Genomic DNA, 17444 nt, shown 5'->3' on the forward strand with positions numbered 1-17444 from the left:
AAAGCACTCTGTCCATTTGTTTGTTTGTTTATTTCATTTGTTTGTTTGTTTGTTTAAGTTTCCATTTGTGTGTTTGTTTAATTTTTCTAATTGTTTTTAGTTATTTTTAGTTGTCTTTTTGTTCTTAAAATGTTTTAATTAAAAAAAAAAAAAAATTTATGTTGTCAAGTTTGAGTTAAGCCATAGCTGTGGTTTGCATTTCATCGGCTTGCTTAAGTTTTTGAACACATCATGTCTTTAGGAATCTGAGTCTTTTGACTTATTTTTGGGCTAGTAAGATTTCACTTGAGTTGAACTATCACGAGCACGTTAGCATGTAATTTGTGGGGTATGAATTTGTGCTTAATTGTGTATTTTGAGAGTTGTTGGATGACTTATTGATAAATAACCTTGGCTTGCAAGATATATATATATATTAAAAAAAAAAAAAAAAAAAAAGAAGAAGAAGATCATTTTGAGTTTTTCACTGAGTAACCGGGCCTCTTGCCTCACTAAGCATTGAGTGTTCGCGTCAAAAGGTGAGAATTTCAATTTGGTTAATTGTATGGCTAGTTTGGCTTCGTAGCCTTTTTGACTTGAGTAATTAAGCCCTTAGGGATGTTTCTACATCTAGTGCCCTAAGACCATTTGGTTTGGGAGCCACTGGCCCAACACTCGTTACATGGGTCAATTAGAAAGCTTAAGGGAGCCGAGCATTGCACAGCCAACATATTAAAAAAAAAAAAAAACAAAAAAACAAAAAAACAAAAAAAAAACAAAAAAAAATATATATATATAAATAAAATAAAAAAATTTGCATATCTTGCCTTGGTTGTTTCATTTGATAGGGATTCCAATGATTTTTGAAGTACTTATCTTGATTAAAATGAAACCTCATAATTGCATGTTGATTTCACTCTACACTTTTGAGGAAATGTGATGTCTTAACTGTCCATTTATGAGTGATTTGATGATTGGATACCCTATTGATGTTTATGATGGGGTTTGTCTTTTTAAGCATGCCAATGACGTATGAACCATGGTCTGGGTAAAACTTTTTCTCGTTGACAGCATAATGTTTGAATGTTTGTGGGTATCATTTCTGGCAAACCCTCACGAGACTTCACTCGTCCACTAGGGAGTCCTAGGGGTTTAAAAGGCTTGTTGCATATGCAAAATGCAATCGTGTCTCCCACGAAAGAGGATTTATGTTTCATGCTTTGATTTTGTTTTTCATTTTGTTTTGCTAAGGGACTAGCAAAATGTAAGTTTGGGGGTATTTGATGAGTACCAAATATTGTGTATTTGGACCCCTTAATTTACATTAGTTAAACCTTTAGCTTTGTTATTTTCTAATGCTTTGGTTAGTTTTAGTGTTTTTATATTTTGTAGGACAATAAGAGAGAAATGATACAATTCAAGCAAAATACAAGGAAATTCGGATGCAACAGACCAGTACATTTAGACTGATCATAACAGGATCAAAAGATATCCGTTTTGGGAGTTTCTTAGGTCTAAATTGAAGTTCAAGATGTCAGCTTTCCAACGCAACAATTTTCAGCCAATTTGGAGATGCGTGGAAAAAGATATGGCTGTTTGAATTTCAGTCGTCGGATCATCCCGAAAATCCGGAACCATCTCTCTTATTTTTCTTTTGCTTCATCCCTTGTCTCCCCAAAGCTAGAGCCAATACACGTTTTTCTCCACATTCTCAGCCACTTAATCACTTTTTTTCCACTCAACATCATTCCATAAAACACTCACCACTCATTCCATAAAACACTCACCACTCATTCCATAAAACACTCACCACTCATCTCTCCACTCATACACCCACTCACCCATTCCACACAAACCACTTGGCTATAAAAGGAGACCAAGGCTGAAAATCAAGAAGGGGAGAGGAGGCATGAGCCTCTTTGTACATAACTTCTTGCTTCTCTTCTTCTTGTAGCTTATTTCTTTCCTTTTGCAACTCTTTGATTTTTATGCTTTTAATGTTTTAAGTTGTAGTTATTTTATCATGTGTAGCTAATATTTTCGTTTGGGGTTGAGGATGAAACCTCACCATTGAAGAGAAACCGAGTTTCTTGCTTGTTCATGCTATTTGAGTTTATGGGTTTGATTTCTCATTGTTCTACTTTGATTTTCTTGAAATGATGTTTTGATATCTCTTGTGGTTTCCGGATACAAGTGATGATGTGGAATAAGTTTCATTAAATCGGTTGCTTGGTTTTTCATCTATCAAAACATTGGACATTCATTGTGCGTCGTTTGACTAATACATTGCTTTATCGGTTCGAATGAAGATATCCATTGTGATTGAATGATACATTGGATGTTTGGATTTCAATTGGTACTCTTTGTGATTTGTGCTATGAACGAAATCATTGAATGATCTAAATGATTTTTGAAGCAATGTAGAGCATACCTAAGATTTATACGTGACAACCTCGAATAAGTGTGATGAGCATGAGATTAGGTTGATATGATTTGGTGAGTGTGGATTCCAAAACCCTAGACCCCTTTATCTTCATTATTTTTGTTCATGTTTTCTTTTATCAAAAACCCCTAAATTTGGAACTAGGTTAAAATAGGATTAGTTTGAATAGAGATTAATTTTCGCAACGCAATTCCCTGTGGGATCGACCTCGCACTTGCAATACGCTATATTGCATAACGATTCGTGCACTTGCGAGTACTTATTTTAAAACACATCAGTAATTAATAAATCATACTTTGGTTTGTAGAGGCGTTGAAATTGATGTTTAAACAATGTTAGTTATTTTATTGTTATAAATAAATGTCCTTGTTGGTAATTTGTTTATAAAATCGCACTTTTATATTGATATTATCCAAACACGCAATTGACAGAAAAAGAACTTTTTAATCAATATTACCAAACGCCAAGTGCAATTTTAAAAATTGCTTTTTTTATAAACTGCGTTTTGAAATCGCATTTTTTTAAAATCGCATTTATTGAAATCGTAATCCCAAACGGACCCTGAAGCTTATTACAATAGATTTGATAGAAAATACAATAAAACTGCCTTTATGAGGCCTCGCTTCCCCTGCATGAGCCTAGCGAAAGAACTCTAATTAAACTGCAACCTCGCACTAGCATCTAGCTACTAAAATGTAAAACAAATGAATGTTTTACAAGTGGAAGAATTAGCTGTGTAAGTCTACGACCTAGTAAGTAAACATCACATAGAAGTAAACCATGAAATAAGCCATTGTGAATCTGTGATGACCCAAAATGACATTTTATGACACCATGCCCTTTAGAGGGTTTTCACAAAATGTTCAAAAATGCATAATTGAGAATGCAAAGTAACAATTTTATGAAACATGGCATGATTCATGACAATTTCACTTTCAAGCATAAACTTGTGAAATTAAAACAAAACATTTTTACACATTTCATTTACATTATCACCATATCGCCATCCCATCAAATCATCATACTCGTATGTTAACCTCATACAATGAAGGTTATCTTATCATACCGGAACCCTATTACCTCCCATCTCCCAAAGCCTACGGGACATGGTCCTCTATAACTAGCCTTTGGTTCATGAAGGTTATTTTTTTTTTTTATTGGGAGGACCACATTACATAAGCTTTGGGAGAGATGGGAGGAGAGTGATGTATACCATTACTCATTAGATGGTAGTGGCCAGCTTGGATGGTTTTTTTCAACCACTCAAAAGAAATATCTAATACAAAAACTTCATATATAAAAAGTTATTAGCATATGGGTCTAACGCATAACCAAATGAGATTAGCACGCGCTCAATCGCCCTAAGAATAGTCGAATAACATAAACAACTCCTTAATGACCCAATTCCAAGTCCATCATGCCCAAAAAGCAAAATTACAATCCAAACATAATATTAAATAATAGTGCTTATACATCTTCATATCATTATAACTCAATAGAGACCAAAAAAAAAAAAAAAAAATTGAGCAATAAAACAAAGAGTTGTTATATATTCACACCAACTCCAAGATCCCACAAAGTAACGTACCCGCAATGCCATCTTATTGACCTTGAAATTAACCATCAACACATATTGGAGTTAGACAAGCTTAGGGTTAGTTTGGGTGTACAATTTTTTGTATTGTATTCTACTATTCTTTACTATATTCAAAATTGTGAATATCGAAAAAATTTGTTTTTTTAAATTATGTTTATATGTTTAGAGAACATAAGACAAAATTGAAAAAAAATTGGATAAAACTTGAGTAGAATTTAAATTTCAAAAATCAACCCAAACATATTTTCCAAAAATAATAAAATATAATAAAAAAACATGAGTTACCCAAACATGCCCTTAATGTATAAATTAGATAACAAGGAGCTTTGGGAACAAGTCCTAAGATTGGGAACCTTCTATTACGACATCTCAATGCAGATTAATTCCTCTTGATGTGCTTTTCATAACATTTGAATAAACAAGTTCCATAATTATGGATGTCGAACTCTCTCGATGTTGGAAAGCACAAATCCACGCACTCTTTAACACGAGCATGAAATATGATGTCCCTATCTTTAACATTAACTTGTGAATATTCAACCTTATAAATATAACAGCATTGGAAAAAGGAATAAATGAAATGCTTCTTAAATTCAAAGCTTCCAATTTCATTTTCTCTTTTACATTTTCGAACTCCCTTTTGAAGGCATTTTTCTAATACGCCCCTACGACCCATAACATCAAGCTGAGGGTGATGAAGAAGATAGTTGGGAAGTGAAGAGGTGGAGAGAAAGGATAGGTTAATAAGGTCATTAGCTTGCACTAATTCAAATACCATGATCATGATAATCAACTCCATTACCACCACCATGTATTTCTTAGCCATTTGATTTTCGATCTCCCACTCAAAATTAATTATTCTTACTTTTGAGTTAAATTTAGTACACAAACAATTTATAGGAATATAGGAATTAAATGGGTTAAGAATCTCCATTAAAATAAAGATATTTTAATATGCTTATCGTTTAATTTTGAGAAAGACTGTTATTAAAAGAGCTGTTTTGAGAGTTCTGGCTTTTCAGAATATGATAATGTTAACGTACGTTTGATTAGGTGATCAAGTTTAATTTTACAAAAGTTGTTACGCAATTAACGTATGACTCTTGGGAAGAGTCAAGTACACCCATAAAAAGTGAAATTTAAAAGAACAATATTTGAAGAGTGTTGATCAAATATATAATATATATTATAGACCAAACCCTCCATTTAAATGGTAACTTGAGAGAATTTACTGGCACAAGAAGGATAAATATAAGCATTTAGTATTTAGGTATATGTAGTCCAAATTATCATGCTATTCATTCATTTGAAGGTATTATAAGTAGTGAAAGTTGTGATTGAAGTGACCACTATAAAAAAATCCTATCTGTAACAAAAGAGAATAATTTTTACAGATATGAAGAAACATCTGAAACCTGTATAAATGAATCTACATTAGGATGTAGATTCATGTAATGGTAATTTTCAGTACCAAATCAAAATGTGTGCACCTGCTTGTGTGAGAGTAGAAATGTGTGTACCATTTCTCTTTCTACAATACATATAAAAACTACCCATCTCTTGTATAATGTGAATGTCTACTATAACCAAGGAACTGTAGATTGCTTTTGCTTTCATTGAAAAAAAAAAAAAAAAGGGGGGGGGGGGGCTTCATGTCCTACTAATCCCTGTTTCACTTGTTGGACCCGCTGCATTCAAAAGTTACAAATATATACAAAATTATTTCACCTAATTGTGACAAAAAATCCAATTCTTAAATCAGAATTGAGTCATATATTGAATATATAATGAGGGGTTTTAGACTTGCAGATGAAAGAACCCAGTTCTAAAAACAATAGCAACGTTTTTTAAAACGTTGCTATTGTTAAAAATTTTATATAAAAGAATTAAAATATTGCAGAGTCAGAAATTCTAAACATTGGGTTTCAAAAGATGGTGATTATGGCGTCCAACATTACATGATTGTGGGAAAGGGGGTGTGCTTATATAGAGCACGCTTTCTCTCTCTAAATGGTATGAAGCCTTTGGAAGTAAAACTCAAGAACAAAACCGTGCAGAGCTCATCCATAACTCGTCAAAATATTTTATGAAAATGAAGAATACAATGAAAACACAAGGGAATAGTGAATCAATCAAGAAGACTATGTGCAGTGAGCGGCGTGAATGGAAAGAGAAATCGAGAGAGGAGAGAGAAAATAGTAATTTTAATGTTTGTTTATTCTTTTGGTGAGTGAATAGTGATTACTATTGTTAGTGAGTACTATTCACTCACCTAAACTTTTTCTTTATAGTAGTGAGGCTGCTATGAGTGATTTTTTTGTGTTTTTACCAAATTACCTCACCAAAATAGTCATTTTGATAAGGCTGCTAGGAATGTTCTTACGTGTGCTTTGAGGAACTTTGTAAATAGTATTTTTGTAAATAAAGAGTTAGAAAAATGGCGAGTTTCAATAGTTGGTTTGAACTGGGCCAATTGAAATGGGTTCCGTTAAGTAAGTGGCTAACCCATTTGTTGTATAAAGATAAATAAATGATTTTTTAAAATATCTTATACATCTCTCACACATCTCTTTCCTAAATTACCATTGGATCTGTAGGACCTACAAGATTTCACAGGTGGGTCCTACAGATCCAATTGTTGATTTAAAAAAAAAAAAAAAAAAGAAAGAAAGAAAAAAAGAAGAAGAAGAAGAAAGAAGATGTATGGAAGATATACATATACTATGTCTCATAAAGATATGCCCAAAATTGTAAGAAAGGTAGAAAAATAGTTGAGAATAATTCAATTGTTAGGAGGTTCAAGTATCCTCCAAATACTTCATTTCAACACAAGTTTCCATCATTCAATATTGTTACGTGATTGCGTAACGGATCTTGTAATGCACCTTTTAAGAGGAAAATAAGCTGGATCTAGATTATTCTTCCTAACTATGTTGATAGATTTTTAGGTTCTGAAGGAACCTAAACCTTAGATTCTGAGAGAACCTAAATCTTTTCAAACACAAGGTTTGAGATTAAATTTCCATACCTTATTATTCTATTATTAACTCTTTAAATAGAAAATACAACTTGACTCTTAACTTAAAAATAATGCTTAAATATAACTATCCTAAGTAATCACACGATCACTTATTCTACCAACAACTCCTAAATTCAAATAATCCCCCACAACTTACGAAGTAATCCCAACAACTTACAATTTGAATGAAAATGATAGAAATGTCTAGCAACCCAACTACATACCCAATATAGATGGACACAACCAACAACACATGAAAATAAAATAGACTTTACTCCTAACCAGCTACTAACACTAATAGATAAAGATTGACTCCAGCATGCATGCTCATTTGGTGACTTCCGTATCAAATACATTCACGCAATTCATTTATTCCTTCCATTGTTCCTATTACCATTCATATCAAAAAAATTCCTATCATTGCTGGACCGATGTCTTCTTAATTTTTAGGTACAAACTGCTTCCAGGCGGCCAACGTTTCTCCTTTGCTCAGAAAACAAACAAACAAAGAAGCTAAGGTTGATAGTGGCTCACGGAGCCTTAAACTTTCTAGCGTTGCGATGAGTTCATTAGGCATAGCTTTGCCAATTGAGACACAGCCGTGAAAGAGGAACCACCCTCAGTCAAAGCCTTCTCCCCACTGATTTTGAGTTCCCTAACTCTGTCCCTCATAGCCTTCCCTTCTTGGCCCTCCATAACTTTCCTCACCATCCTCTCTATCTCCTCCCTTCCCACCACTCCTTTAGTTGGTACAACTTTAGTGCGGACAGCCACTCCTACCTCCTCCGCTAGCATCGTAGCATTCATCTTCTGCTCCGCATACAGAGGCCAAGTTATCATCGGCACACCACTGAGTATACTCTCCAGTGATGAGTTTCACCCGCAGTGAGATAAGAACCCTCTCGTAGATGGATGCTGCAGGATGTCCGATTGCAGCGCCCATTGCGTGACCACCAATCCCAAACGGTGGGTCCGCTCAAACAACCCATCAGGCAAGTAGGGTAACGCGTCATCGCCTCTGTCAGCGGACACATCCTTCTTGCTGGGTGGGTTTAGCACCTGTAACAAATTCTCTTTAAATTAAGCATAACCGGTCGAGACATGTTACATGTAAATTTCTAATACATCTCTTTTTTAAATTAACCATTAGATCTGTAAGACTCACGTGTGAATCTTTGTGGGTCGTATATATCCAATGGTTAATTTAAAAAATAGATATATGGGAGATGTACAAGATATGCTATCCAATATGCTAACCGTATTTATTGTAATTTAAATTAAACATAATTATGAGTGTTCAGTAACTTATTTTAAATAAACAATAATTTGTAGAATGAAATAATTAGACTTAATGCGAAGAATAAATTAGATAAAATTTTAATTGAGGCTATTTGGCCTAGCAATAAATAAAACTGTGTAGCATCAATAAGGCATTAGGCATAGGTTAATTTTATATAGGAATTAAAAAATATATTATAGCCCCTCGAATTGTCTCTTCATTTGTAATTATGCTTTCAAACTTTAATTTAAAAAGTGACATTAAGGCTCCACATACTTCCATCGTGTGTGTGATCAAATTAGACACTTTTTTTTTTCTTCCCAAAATACTCTATATATATATATATATATATATATATATATATATATATATATATATATATATATATATATAACCATTTGAAAAAGAAAAATAAGGGGGCTGACATGAAAAGGTCACCCCTTTTTTGTGTTTTCAATTTTTTTTTGTTTAATTTTTTAATAATTTTAATTTTTTCAAAGTGTCATTTTTTAATAACTTTAAGGGTATTTTGGAAATAAAAATATAAAATTGTCTAATTTGACACGCAATGGTTATATGTGGGGCCTTAATGTCATTTTTAAAATTTTTGAGACATAATTACAAAATAGATGATAATTCAAGAGATTTCCTTTTATGTATCTTCGTTTTATCCAACTTTTATCTACCAAAAGTTGATGGGAAGTAATCTCCCAATTAAAAAACCTATTTTCGTGTAGTATATATATAAGGGGCACTCATATAAGGGGCACTCATATAACATCAGTCATGATAATATTTGTTTTATAAACGAACCCAAATAAAGCTCTGCTGGCTCAACTCCAACCCCGAAGCCAGCTTCGTGATTTGTTGAGCCGAAAGAACCCCAAGACTCCCAAACGCAATATAAAGCACAAACTTAACTGGTTGCTCGTCTAGCCAATCCAATAGCTGGCTCCTCGAAGTCGACGGTCCAACCGATCTGATCAGCGGCCCAACCTCGTAAACCGGTGCCGATTCGTAACTCTCTTCCTCTCTCATGGCATTAAGCGTCGCGGCATCCAGATCTTCCCACGTGTTCACCAAACCCCATCGCTCTTACGAATCTTTGAACCCACCTGTAGGAAGGAATGGTATTCCTGCTTTGTACGGTCCATCATCGGATTAACCACGTCTTGGGGCCGAACCGGCAGGCAACCGGGGAGCCTTATCGGTTCTTTCAGATCAACGTACTCTCCTTCTACCTCCTTATCAAGGATTGGCGCTTATAACATCAATGCAAGGGGCCACGCGGAGCTGACAAACGCGTACTTTAACATGTGAAACTCATCGGCAACGTCCAGTACCGGAGTTCCAAAAATATCGATGACGAGGGCGATCGGGGTTGGCTTCAGGGCGGAGATTGCAGACCGGAGAGTTTCCCTGATTTCGCGCATAACGGCAGTTAGGCGCGTAAAGGTCGGAGTATTGGGTTGGAGTTGGCCGGAGAGGTCTACGGGTGGCAGTTCGACTATGTCTAGGAGTTTCTGGGCCTTGGCTGATTGGATGAGCTGGGATTCGCCGGCTGTGGCTTGATATTCAAGGACGACAAAGAAGGTTACTCGGAAGTTGTGATCGGCAACCAGGCGATTGCCGAGCTCAATGTCACGGACAAGGTGGCCAACGCCGGGGCTAGAAACTTTTACTGCATGTGGGTTTGAGCTTTCCATGGAGAAGATGTACGTAAACTACGATGCGTGAAATTAGAGAAGAGAACTTTGAGCAATTTAACAGAGGGATTGTGGAGCCCACACCTTAATCTGCTCTTTAGCCATTGCAATTTATTTTAATTTTCTTTTTTCAAAAAATGTTGAAACCATTATGGGAAAATGTTGTGTTATTTTTAAAAAAAATTAAAAAATAAATTGCCAGATAGAGAAAGTTATCTATGTAGTGGTTAGGAAAAAAACAATAATCTTGATTAGAGGGTGAGTACGAGTACCTTAACTTATATGCTTCTATGCATCAACCAAGGTGTGGTCATAAATAATGATTTCACAACTACCAAGCTGTTGCCCTTGACGAAGACTTAAGTCAGATTAAGTAATTAAGAGTTGGGATGCCTCTACAAAAACCAAAAATGTAGGTAAAGTTTGATATGCAAAATAACTATTCTATTAAAAAAATAAATAATTTTCATTGAAAAATTAAAAAAAGAAAATGTAAAAAGAAATAGCCTTAGAATAGGGGTGGAGCTACATGGGCTTGGCCTCCCCGATCCCCAAGGTTTTCCTTAAAAAAAAAACAAAAATTTCCTTAAAAAAATTAAAAATTAAAAATTTTACTCCTTAAATTTTTTTTTTTTTTTTTTTTGTAGTTTTGCCCCACCCAAATTTTTTTTCTTTCAATTTTGCCCTCCCAAATCCTAAATGCTGGCTTCGCTAGAATGGCTATTCTCATGGACAATGAGAATGACTATTTCCAATGTTAGATCCTTATCATATATTCTAACACTAAGGCTATTGTATTCCACCTTCTATTCTTAATAAAAGTTATTTTTTTTCTTTTTCTTTTTCTTTTTATTTTTTTTATTTTTTTTCTAATGAAATAGTTATTCTGCATTCAAAATATCAAACATAAGGCTCGCTTGTTAGCGCTAATGATTTTATGCATCTCTGCTCTTGAAATATCCTTTTTCTATATTTCTTAATGGTTACGTAGGAATCTCTGACAAATATGACAGCTTAATTGGTTTGAAAATGTTGTCCTTAATTCAGATGTTAAAAGAAAGTTAATCATGCCATCCCTGTACAGTTGCTATATGGATTATACTAATTGCACAACAATCCAAGTGAATTAAGATTGACTGTCTTGTGAACATGTATGTTCTGACCATTTCAATCAAGAATGTGAATAAAAGATCCAAGTCCTACCTAAGGAGGGAAAGGCCTGGTTTTTGTAGTGGAATGTGCAGCCGGACAAACATAGGGTTTGTGTTCACTAAAATCATTAATAACAGTATTGAAATCAAGTTATATATAAAGAGGCATTGCTCATCATCACTGAAAAATCAGATCCAATAAATTGGCTCAAATGACCATCAGACTATCATGGAGTGGTTATTTTTCCCCACGAAAACAATTCATACCTGATTGAGCTAAATGGCAAATACATTGCTCCCTGTGATTTTATCCAGGTCTTGTCACCTTTTGACAAATTCATGGAAAGGAGGACACACTTCAGTGCCTTCACAGTGGTCCTCCTGCGACATTGCTTTATAGTATTGAGATATTTCTTGAGTAAGATAACCAAGCAAACTTCTTTGAGTATCAGCTAATCACCTATTCTCAGCAGATCAAATCGCTCCAAAATCTCTGTTGTAAACAACTGCAAGACACATGATTAAAAAGTCGAAAACACAAATTAGAAGGTAATTCACTAGCAGTCTAGCCTCATTGACTTGCCTAAAAATAAAAAGGCCATGATATTATCCACACCGGTTCCCAAATTGACAATTGAAAGAGTCTATATCCTGTAACCTTCAAATAGTAAATGCAAACAAGAACTGCCCACGCCAATCTTTAGACAAGGATTACTTTGCCAATTCTTCATTAGAAACTGAAACCATGCCAAGACACTCATTTTGGGCTGGAGAATCAAATCATCATAAAGTGATCTTGATTATGATGATATACAGGACAAGGTTCAATCTCCCACACACAACATTTATATATATAGCCACAAGAAATCTGACCCTTTGAAATACTTTTAGAAATATACTTGCACTGTTTTGACGCTCTCGACAGCTTCAGAAGAATTCGGGTTGCCCTCGACGATATATTAGCTTCTTAAGTCCACACCTCTTACAATCTGCAATTTTACACTCAAAAACGTTAGGGTGATCTGAAAAATCAATGACAACCATAATTTTCATATCTATAAATATAAACAGAATATGTACTGTATACCTTTTTGTGGGGATCCCAATGATTCGCCAAATCTGTAATCATCAGCAACATGCCAATTAGTAATGAAAAACTCAATGGTCAGAGGCCTTCTCTCTCTGTTCTTGGTCACTTGGGCATTCTGACCAACACCAACAAGAATAGTTGGATGTTCACCAAACCAACAAGAACAACAGCAAGAGGATCTCTCCAGTGCCAACATTCAGAACGCCGCCAAACAAGCCTCCCATTCAAGGGATGGCAACCTTGAGCCTCTCCCGATGGAAATCAAAGAAGAGCCACCATGATCACTCAAAAAACAAAATAGGGTCCTTGTAAAAGGAAGCAGCACGTTGATTCTCCTCTTCTGGTTCTGGGTCATAGATGAAACCTACCATCAATTTCAACACAAGGGATGTGGGCTATCTTGAACCATTCTTGTCCTTGATCTTTCTTGCAACGTTCTTTCAATAGAGGACAATTTGCAATATCAAGTTGCTGGAGTGAGGGAGGCAGACCATCCTCAGGAAAGGATGTGAGATTTTTACACTCTTTGATCCTCAGTTCTTCAAGAGAGAAGAGAATTCGGAAGCCTTCGGAAGACAAGTATTTCATATTCGGGAAGCTTTTGACGGTGAGGCTGGTTAGAGAGGAAGGCAACATCTTCCCTGGAAAGGACACCAGATGCGGACATCCACCATTAATTTTCAGTTCTTTAAGAGAGGTAAGCCTATGCAATCCCCACTCTAGCAAGGCCTCAGTGATGCTGCAATCACTGATTTCAAGTGATGTTAGGTTGGTAGGAAAACCTTCTTCTGGAAAAGATACAATGCCTGGACAATATTCTATCTTCAATTGTTGAAGAGAGGTGATGCTGTGTAAGCAGTTGGGTAGGGCCTGCATTTTCTCACAATCATAAATACTCAGCTTTCTAAGGTTGTCAGGGAGCAACCCTCTGTCTGGGAAAGCAACAAGAGTTGGACATTCCTTGATATCAATTTGATTTAAATGGCTGAGGGTGTTTATGCCCATGGGTAAGGATTTAAGGTTTCCACAACTCCTAATAACAATTTGTTCAAGAGACGAGTTGTGAGGGAAGCTCTTTGCTATTGACTCCATCTTTGGACAATAGTCAATGCTTAGGCATTTGAGTGTTGCAGGTAATTCTCCGCTTGGGATTAAGGATTTGAGGGATGGACATTCCCAAATGCTCAAGTACTCAAGAAGAGATGTGCTGCTATTGCAACTGTTGTTATCATCCTCGTCCAGCAAAATCAACATATTCTCGCAACAACGTATCTCTAACCACTTTAGAGTTGGAGGAAGCTGGCCTATTGCAAAGTGTGTCAGCGAATCACATTTACAAATCCCAATACGCACAACACATGTGTTGTTGTACATCATTGCCTGCATTTTCTCACAATTGGAAATCATCAGTTTTCTAAGGTTGCTAGGGAGCAACCCTCCATCCGGAAAGGAAACAAGAGCTGAACAACTTCGAATTTCAATCTTTTCTAGATGCTTGAGGGTGTGTATGCCAATGGGTAAGGATTTAAGGTTTTTACAATTAAATATCTCAATGTATTCAAGATTCGAGTTGTGATGAAAGCTCGTTGTTGTTGACTCCAACTCTCGACAAGAGTGAATGCTGAGGTGTTTGAGTGTTGCAAGCAATTCTCCGTTTGATGTTAAGGATTTGAGGGAATGACAATCAGTAACTACCAAGTACTCAAGAAGAGATGCGTTGCTACTACAACTGTTCGTATCATCCCCGTCTAGCAAAATCAGCATATTCTTGCAACGACTTATCTCAAGCCGTTTTAGAGTGGGAGGTAGCTGGCCTATTGCAAAGTGCGTCAGCATATCACATCCAAAAATATAAATGCTCTCAATACATGTGTTGTTGTACATCATTGCCTTGGGTAAAGATTCCATGCCATTACAATGAGAGATATAAATTTCTCTTAGTGTGGAAGGCAAACCCAGTTGTTGCTGCTCTTTTACTTCTTTTGCCACTAAAGAAACTAGCTTGGGACAATTATAAAATCTTAGCACGCGAAGGCAAGGGAGGGGTTGTAATAATCCCACATCATTTGACCACAAAGGGGTCAACGCCTCACAATTTTCAATAGCTAGATCTTCTACATCAAAAATGAACCCTTCTATTGGACATGTGAATTCTGAAATTGTTGAAAGAGACTTTGAATTTAGTGAGCTGAAGTCAATCTTACTTTTGCACATCACCCCTTTTGATCCCTCAATTTGTAGTTCGCAGAGCTCAGGAAAGCTTGAAATTGAAACCACCAATCTCTGACATTCATCTATCAAAACTTTTTTTAGTAAAGGAAGGTGGTTAGGTAACTTCCCCAACAACTTTGGACAATTTTCAATAGAAAGCTCACGCAAGTGTAGGAACTCTTCATTAGGGCTCCAACTCTCCCATGCTTCCATATCCTTAAAACACAAAGTTTCCAAGGATTCAAAAGGTTGTGAGCAACTACCCCCATAAAACTCATGACCAACATTCTTCACACTAGTCATGCCTTCGATGAAAAGGTGTTTGAGTGATGGTAGTTCGCCGACTGGGGGCAATGATGTGCACTTTTTACAATTTTCAATCCTTAGGAGCACCATATGAGGAAATGAATGGCCTTTTAACCAAGTTGGAAACTTCATACCGCCATAGCGCCTGATAGTGAGCACTTTCAAAGCCTTGCTTGGCTGTAGCATGTTAAGTACCTCTAATTCGCTTGTTATGTCATGTGGCTCATCAATGCCCCAACTCCATTCCCAACCCCATTCTAAGCACAACGCAGTAAGATCAAGCTTTTCAATTAACTTAGCGTCCCTTGCATCCATGGGTTCAATGGCATTTTCCAATCGTGAGATGATGAGAGTTCCTTGAAGATGCAACAAAGAACCTAGCTCTTTTAATGCAAAGCAATTTCCTTTTCTTACAATTAAATTAGATAATGTCTGAAGACAAGTTAATTTACCTATTTGAGGAGGCATTCCTTCCAGTTTATTTGCATTTAGAATGTTGAGGTGACGCAAGTTGACCAGGTTCCCCAACTTTGAAGGCAATTCCTTTAGATGCTTACATCCCACCAATATCAAAGTTTGTAAGTTGCAAAGAGTGGTTGTTGATTCAGGCAAGCCTCTAATACAAGTGTAAGAAAGGTCAAGGTACCGTAGAAACTTCAAATCACCAATTGAATCCGGTAGCTCATATATGCGATATCCATTCAAAGAAAGCACCCTTAAACATCGTAATTTCGGCAACAATTGAAGAGGAACATTATGAGTCAAATAACATTGCCCAGGACTTGGAAGCATAAAAGGCAAGAAGGTACGTAAACATTTGAGTTCAAAAAAAGCCTCAAACTTTCTAATACTATCGTATTCGCCACCCAAGTAAGAAGAGTGCCGAGCCTTTATAGGAAGTCTCTTTCCATTACTACCCCCAATTCTATCCTCCATTCTAAAGCATATATCTCCTGCAACCCATTGGGCCAAATCATTGATAAGGTCATGCATCAGAAATTGTGATCCATCCCTACTTGATTGTTGGAAAAAAGACCTTGACAACAAATCTTGAAAATACTCACTACCCAAATCTTCCATTTGCTTATCCCCTTGTCCTGCTTGAATTAGACCTTCTGCCATCCATAATTGAACAAGCTGGTCCTCCTCAAATTCATAGTCCTTGGGGAGTATTGAACAATACGCAAAGCACCTCTTTATATGTGAAGGGAGATGGTGGTAGCTCAACATAAGAGCTGGAACAATTCCACTTTTCCCCTCTGGTATATCCCATATCTTGCTCTTCAATATATCTTCCCACTCATCACGGTCTCGTTTAGTGCGTAGGAGGCCTCCAAGGGTTTTTGCTGCCAAAGGCAAGCCTTTACACCTTTTAACAATTTCCTCACCAATATTTTGAAGGTTTCGATGTGCACTGAAATCGCTTGCCCCCAATGCGTGTTGGGTAAATAAAGACAAACAAGCATCAATTGATAATACTTGCAAATGGTAAGTTGGAACGGTAGCGGTCATTGATGAAACTCCTTGATTACGAGTTGTGATGACAATCCTACTTCCTGGAGCCCCTGCTAGGAAAGGAGCACGTAGGATAGTCCAGTCATGGTAGTTTTCATTCCAAACATCATCAAGAATGACGAGATACTTCTGTCCATTCAGTTTCTCTTTTAATTTGACTTGCAACAAATTCAGATCATTGTCCTCACAGCTTTCAGAGGTGACCGATTTCAAAATTGTTCTTGTGACTCTAACAGCATCGAAATCTTCAGAAACACAAGCCCATGCTTTTAGATCAAAAAAGCTTTGCACTTTTTCATCATTGAATAAAATCTGGGCAAAAGTTGTCTTTCCTATACCACCCATACCAAGTATAGGAATCACAGAGACTTGAGCATCCCTAAATTTCTCACTCAGCAACAGTTCAAGTACAGCCTCTTTATCTCTGTCCCTGCCATAAACATGTGGTTCTGTTACTACAGAAGTTGGCGCCAACGTCGCCGGTTTCCTATATGACCTCCCATCAACAGTTTCTTTCAATCTCAATTCAGCTTCTTGCATGACGAGATCGTTGAATCGATCGGTGATTTCTGTGATCATTGACCCCATCCTAAGGTTGATCCTAAGAGCATGTGGAGTCAAACCAGTACAACAAGCAGGGATGAGGTTGCGTACCTTACTTGTGCTGCCCTGATTATCTTCCCTCAATTTGCGTAGCAAAGCTTCCGTGGCGAACTCATCAAGTACGTCTTCCACATCGTAAGCCAAGTCTCTGAGATCATCCACCCACTGTTTCACCGCCCTGTTCGTATGCTGCTTCTCGTCCGCATCATCAAGCACGGCCTGAATTCTCGACAACGTTTTCCTCCACTTGTCCAGCTTTTTTCCAAGTCCCTCTCGGCGTGCAAAGTTGAGCAACTCGCGAGACGCCAGTCGGTCAAATAGCACTTGGAGGAATGCAGCAAGGAAAAGCTCTCCCACCGCCATAGTTTTCTTGGTAGGAAGAATGAATCAGGAAAGGATGCAAAGGTAGCCAAGCACTCAAACGTAGAAGTGATTGAAATCTTTGAGCAGTGATTGGCTTTACGTCCCCTGCCCTCCTCTTTTAATTTAAAAATAATGCATAATATATTTTTTTAATATTAAAAAATGTACAGGGACGGGTCCGT

The 17444-nt window shown here is 36.6% G+C and overlaps 1 protein-coding gene and 1 pseudogene across 3 annotated transcripts; both read right to left on the minus strand.

Moving 5' to 3' along the window:
• Positions 1-7540: 7540 nt before the first annotated feature.
• On the minus strand, positions 7541-10063 carry LOC133880180 (anthocyanidin 3-O-glucosyltransferase 5-like; annotated as a pseudogene).
• Positions 10064-11368: 1305 nt separating this feature from the next.
• Positions 11369-17308, minus strand: LOC133880762 (putative disease resistance RPP13-like protein 1). Of its 3 annotated transcripts, XM_062319759.1 has the most exons (4): positions 12262-17308; positions 12074-12163; positions 11635-11680; positions 11369-11555 (listed from the first exon to the last, which is right to left on the minus strand). In XM_062319759.1, exon 1 carries the CDS (start codon positions 17260-17262, stop codon positions 12616-12618), a length of 4647 nt encoding a protein of 1548 aa, XP_062175743.1. In that variant the 5' UTR covers positions 17263-17308; the 3' UTR covers positions 11369-11555; positions 11635-11680; positions 12074-12163; positions 12262-12615. The 3 variants fall into 3 exon arrangements, with proteins under 3 accessions (XP_062175743.1, XP_062175744.1, XP_062175746.1); XM_062319760.1 differs by lacking the exons at positions 11369-11555; positions 11635-11680 and having other exon boundaries at positions 11699-12163; positions 12262-15137; positions 15234-17308; XM_062319762.1 differs by lacking the exons at positions 11369-11555; positions 11635-11680 and having other exon boundaries at positions 11699-12163; positions 12262-16865; positions 16951-17087.
• Positions 17309-17444: the final 136 nt, after the last annotated feature.

The sequence above is a fragment of the Alnus glutinosa genome, chromosome 10, assembly GCF_958979055.1.
Source record: "Alnus glutinosa chromosome 10, dhAlnGlut1.1, whole genome shotgun sequence".
In the NCBI taxonomy this organism is placed as follows: Eukaryota; Viridiplantae; Streptophyta; class Magnoliopsida; order Fagales; family Betulaceae; genus Alnus; species Alnus glutinosa.

Bases quoted from the DNA above. Each gene is read 5' to 3' on its own strand.
- LOC133880762 (XM_062319759.1), bottom strand. From the start codon at position 17,262: ATGGCGGTGGGAGAGCTTTTCCTTGCTGCATTCCTCCAAGTGCTATTT.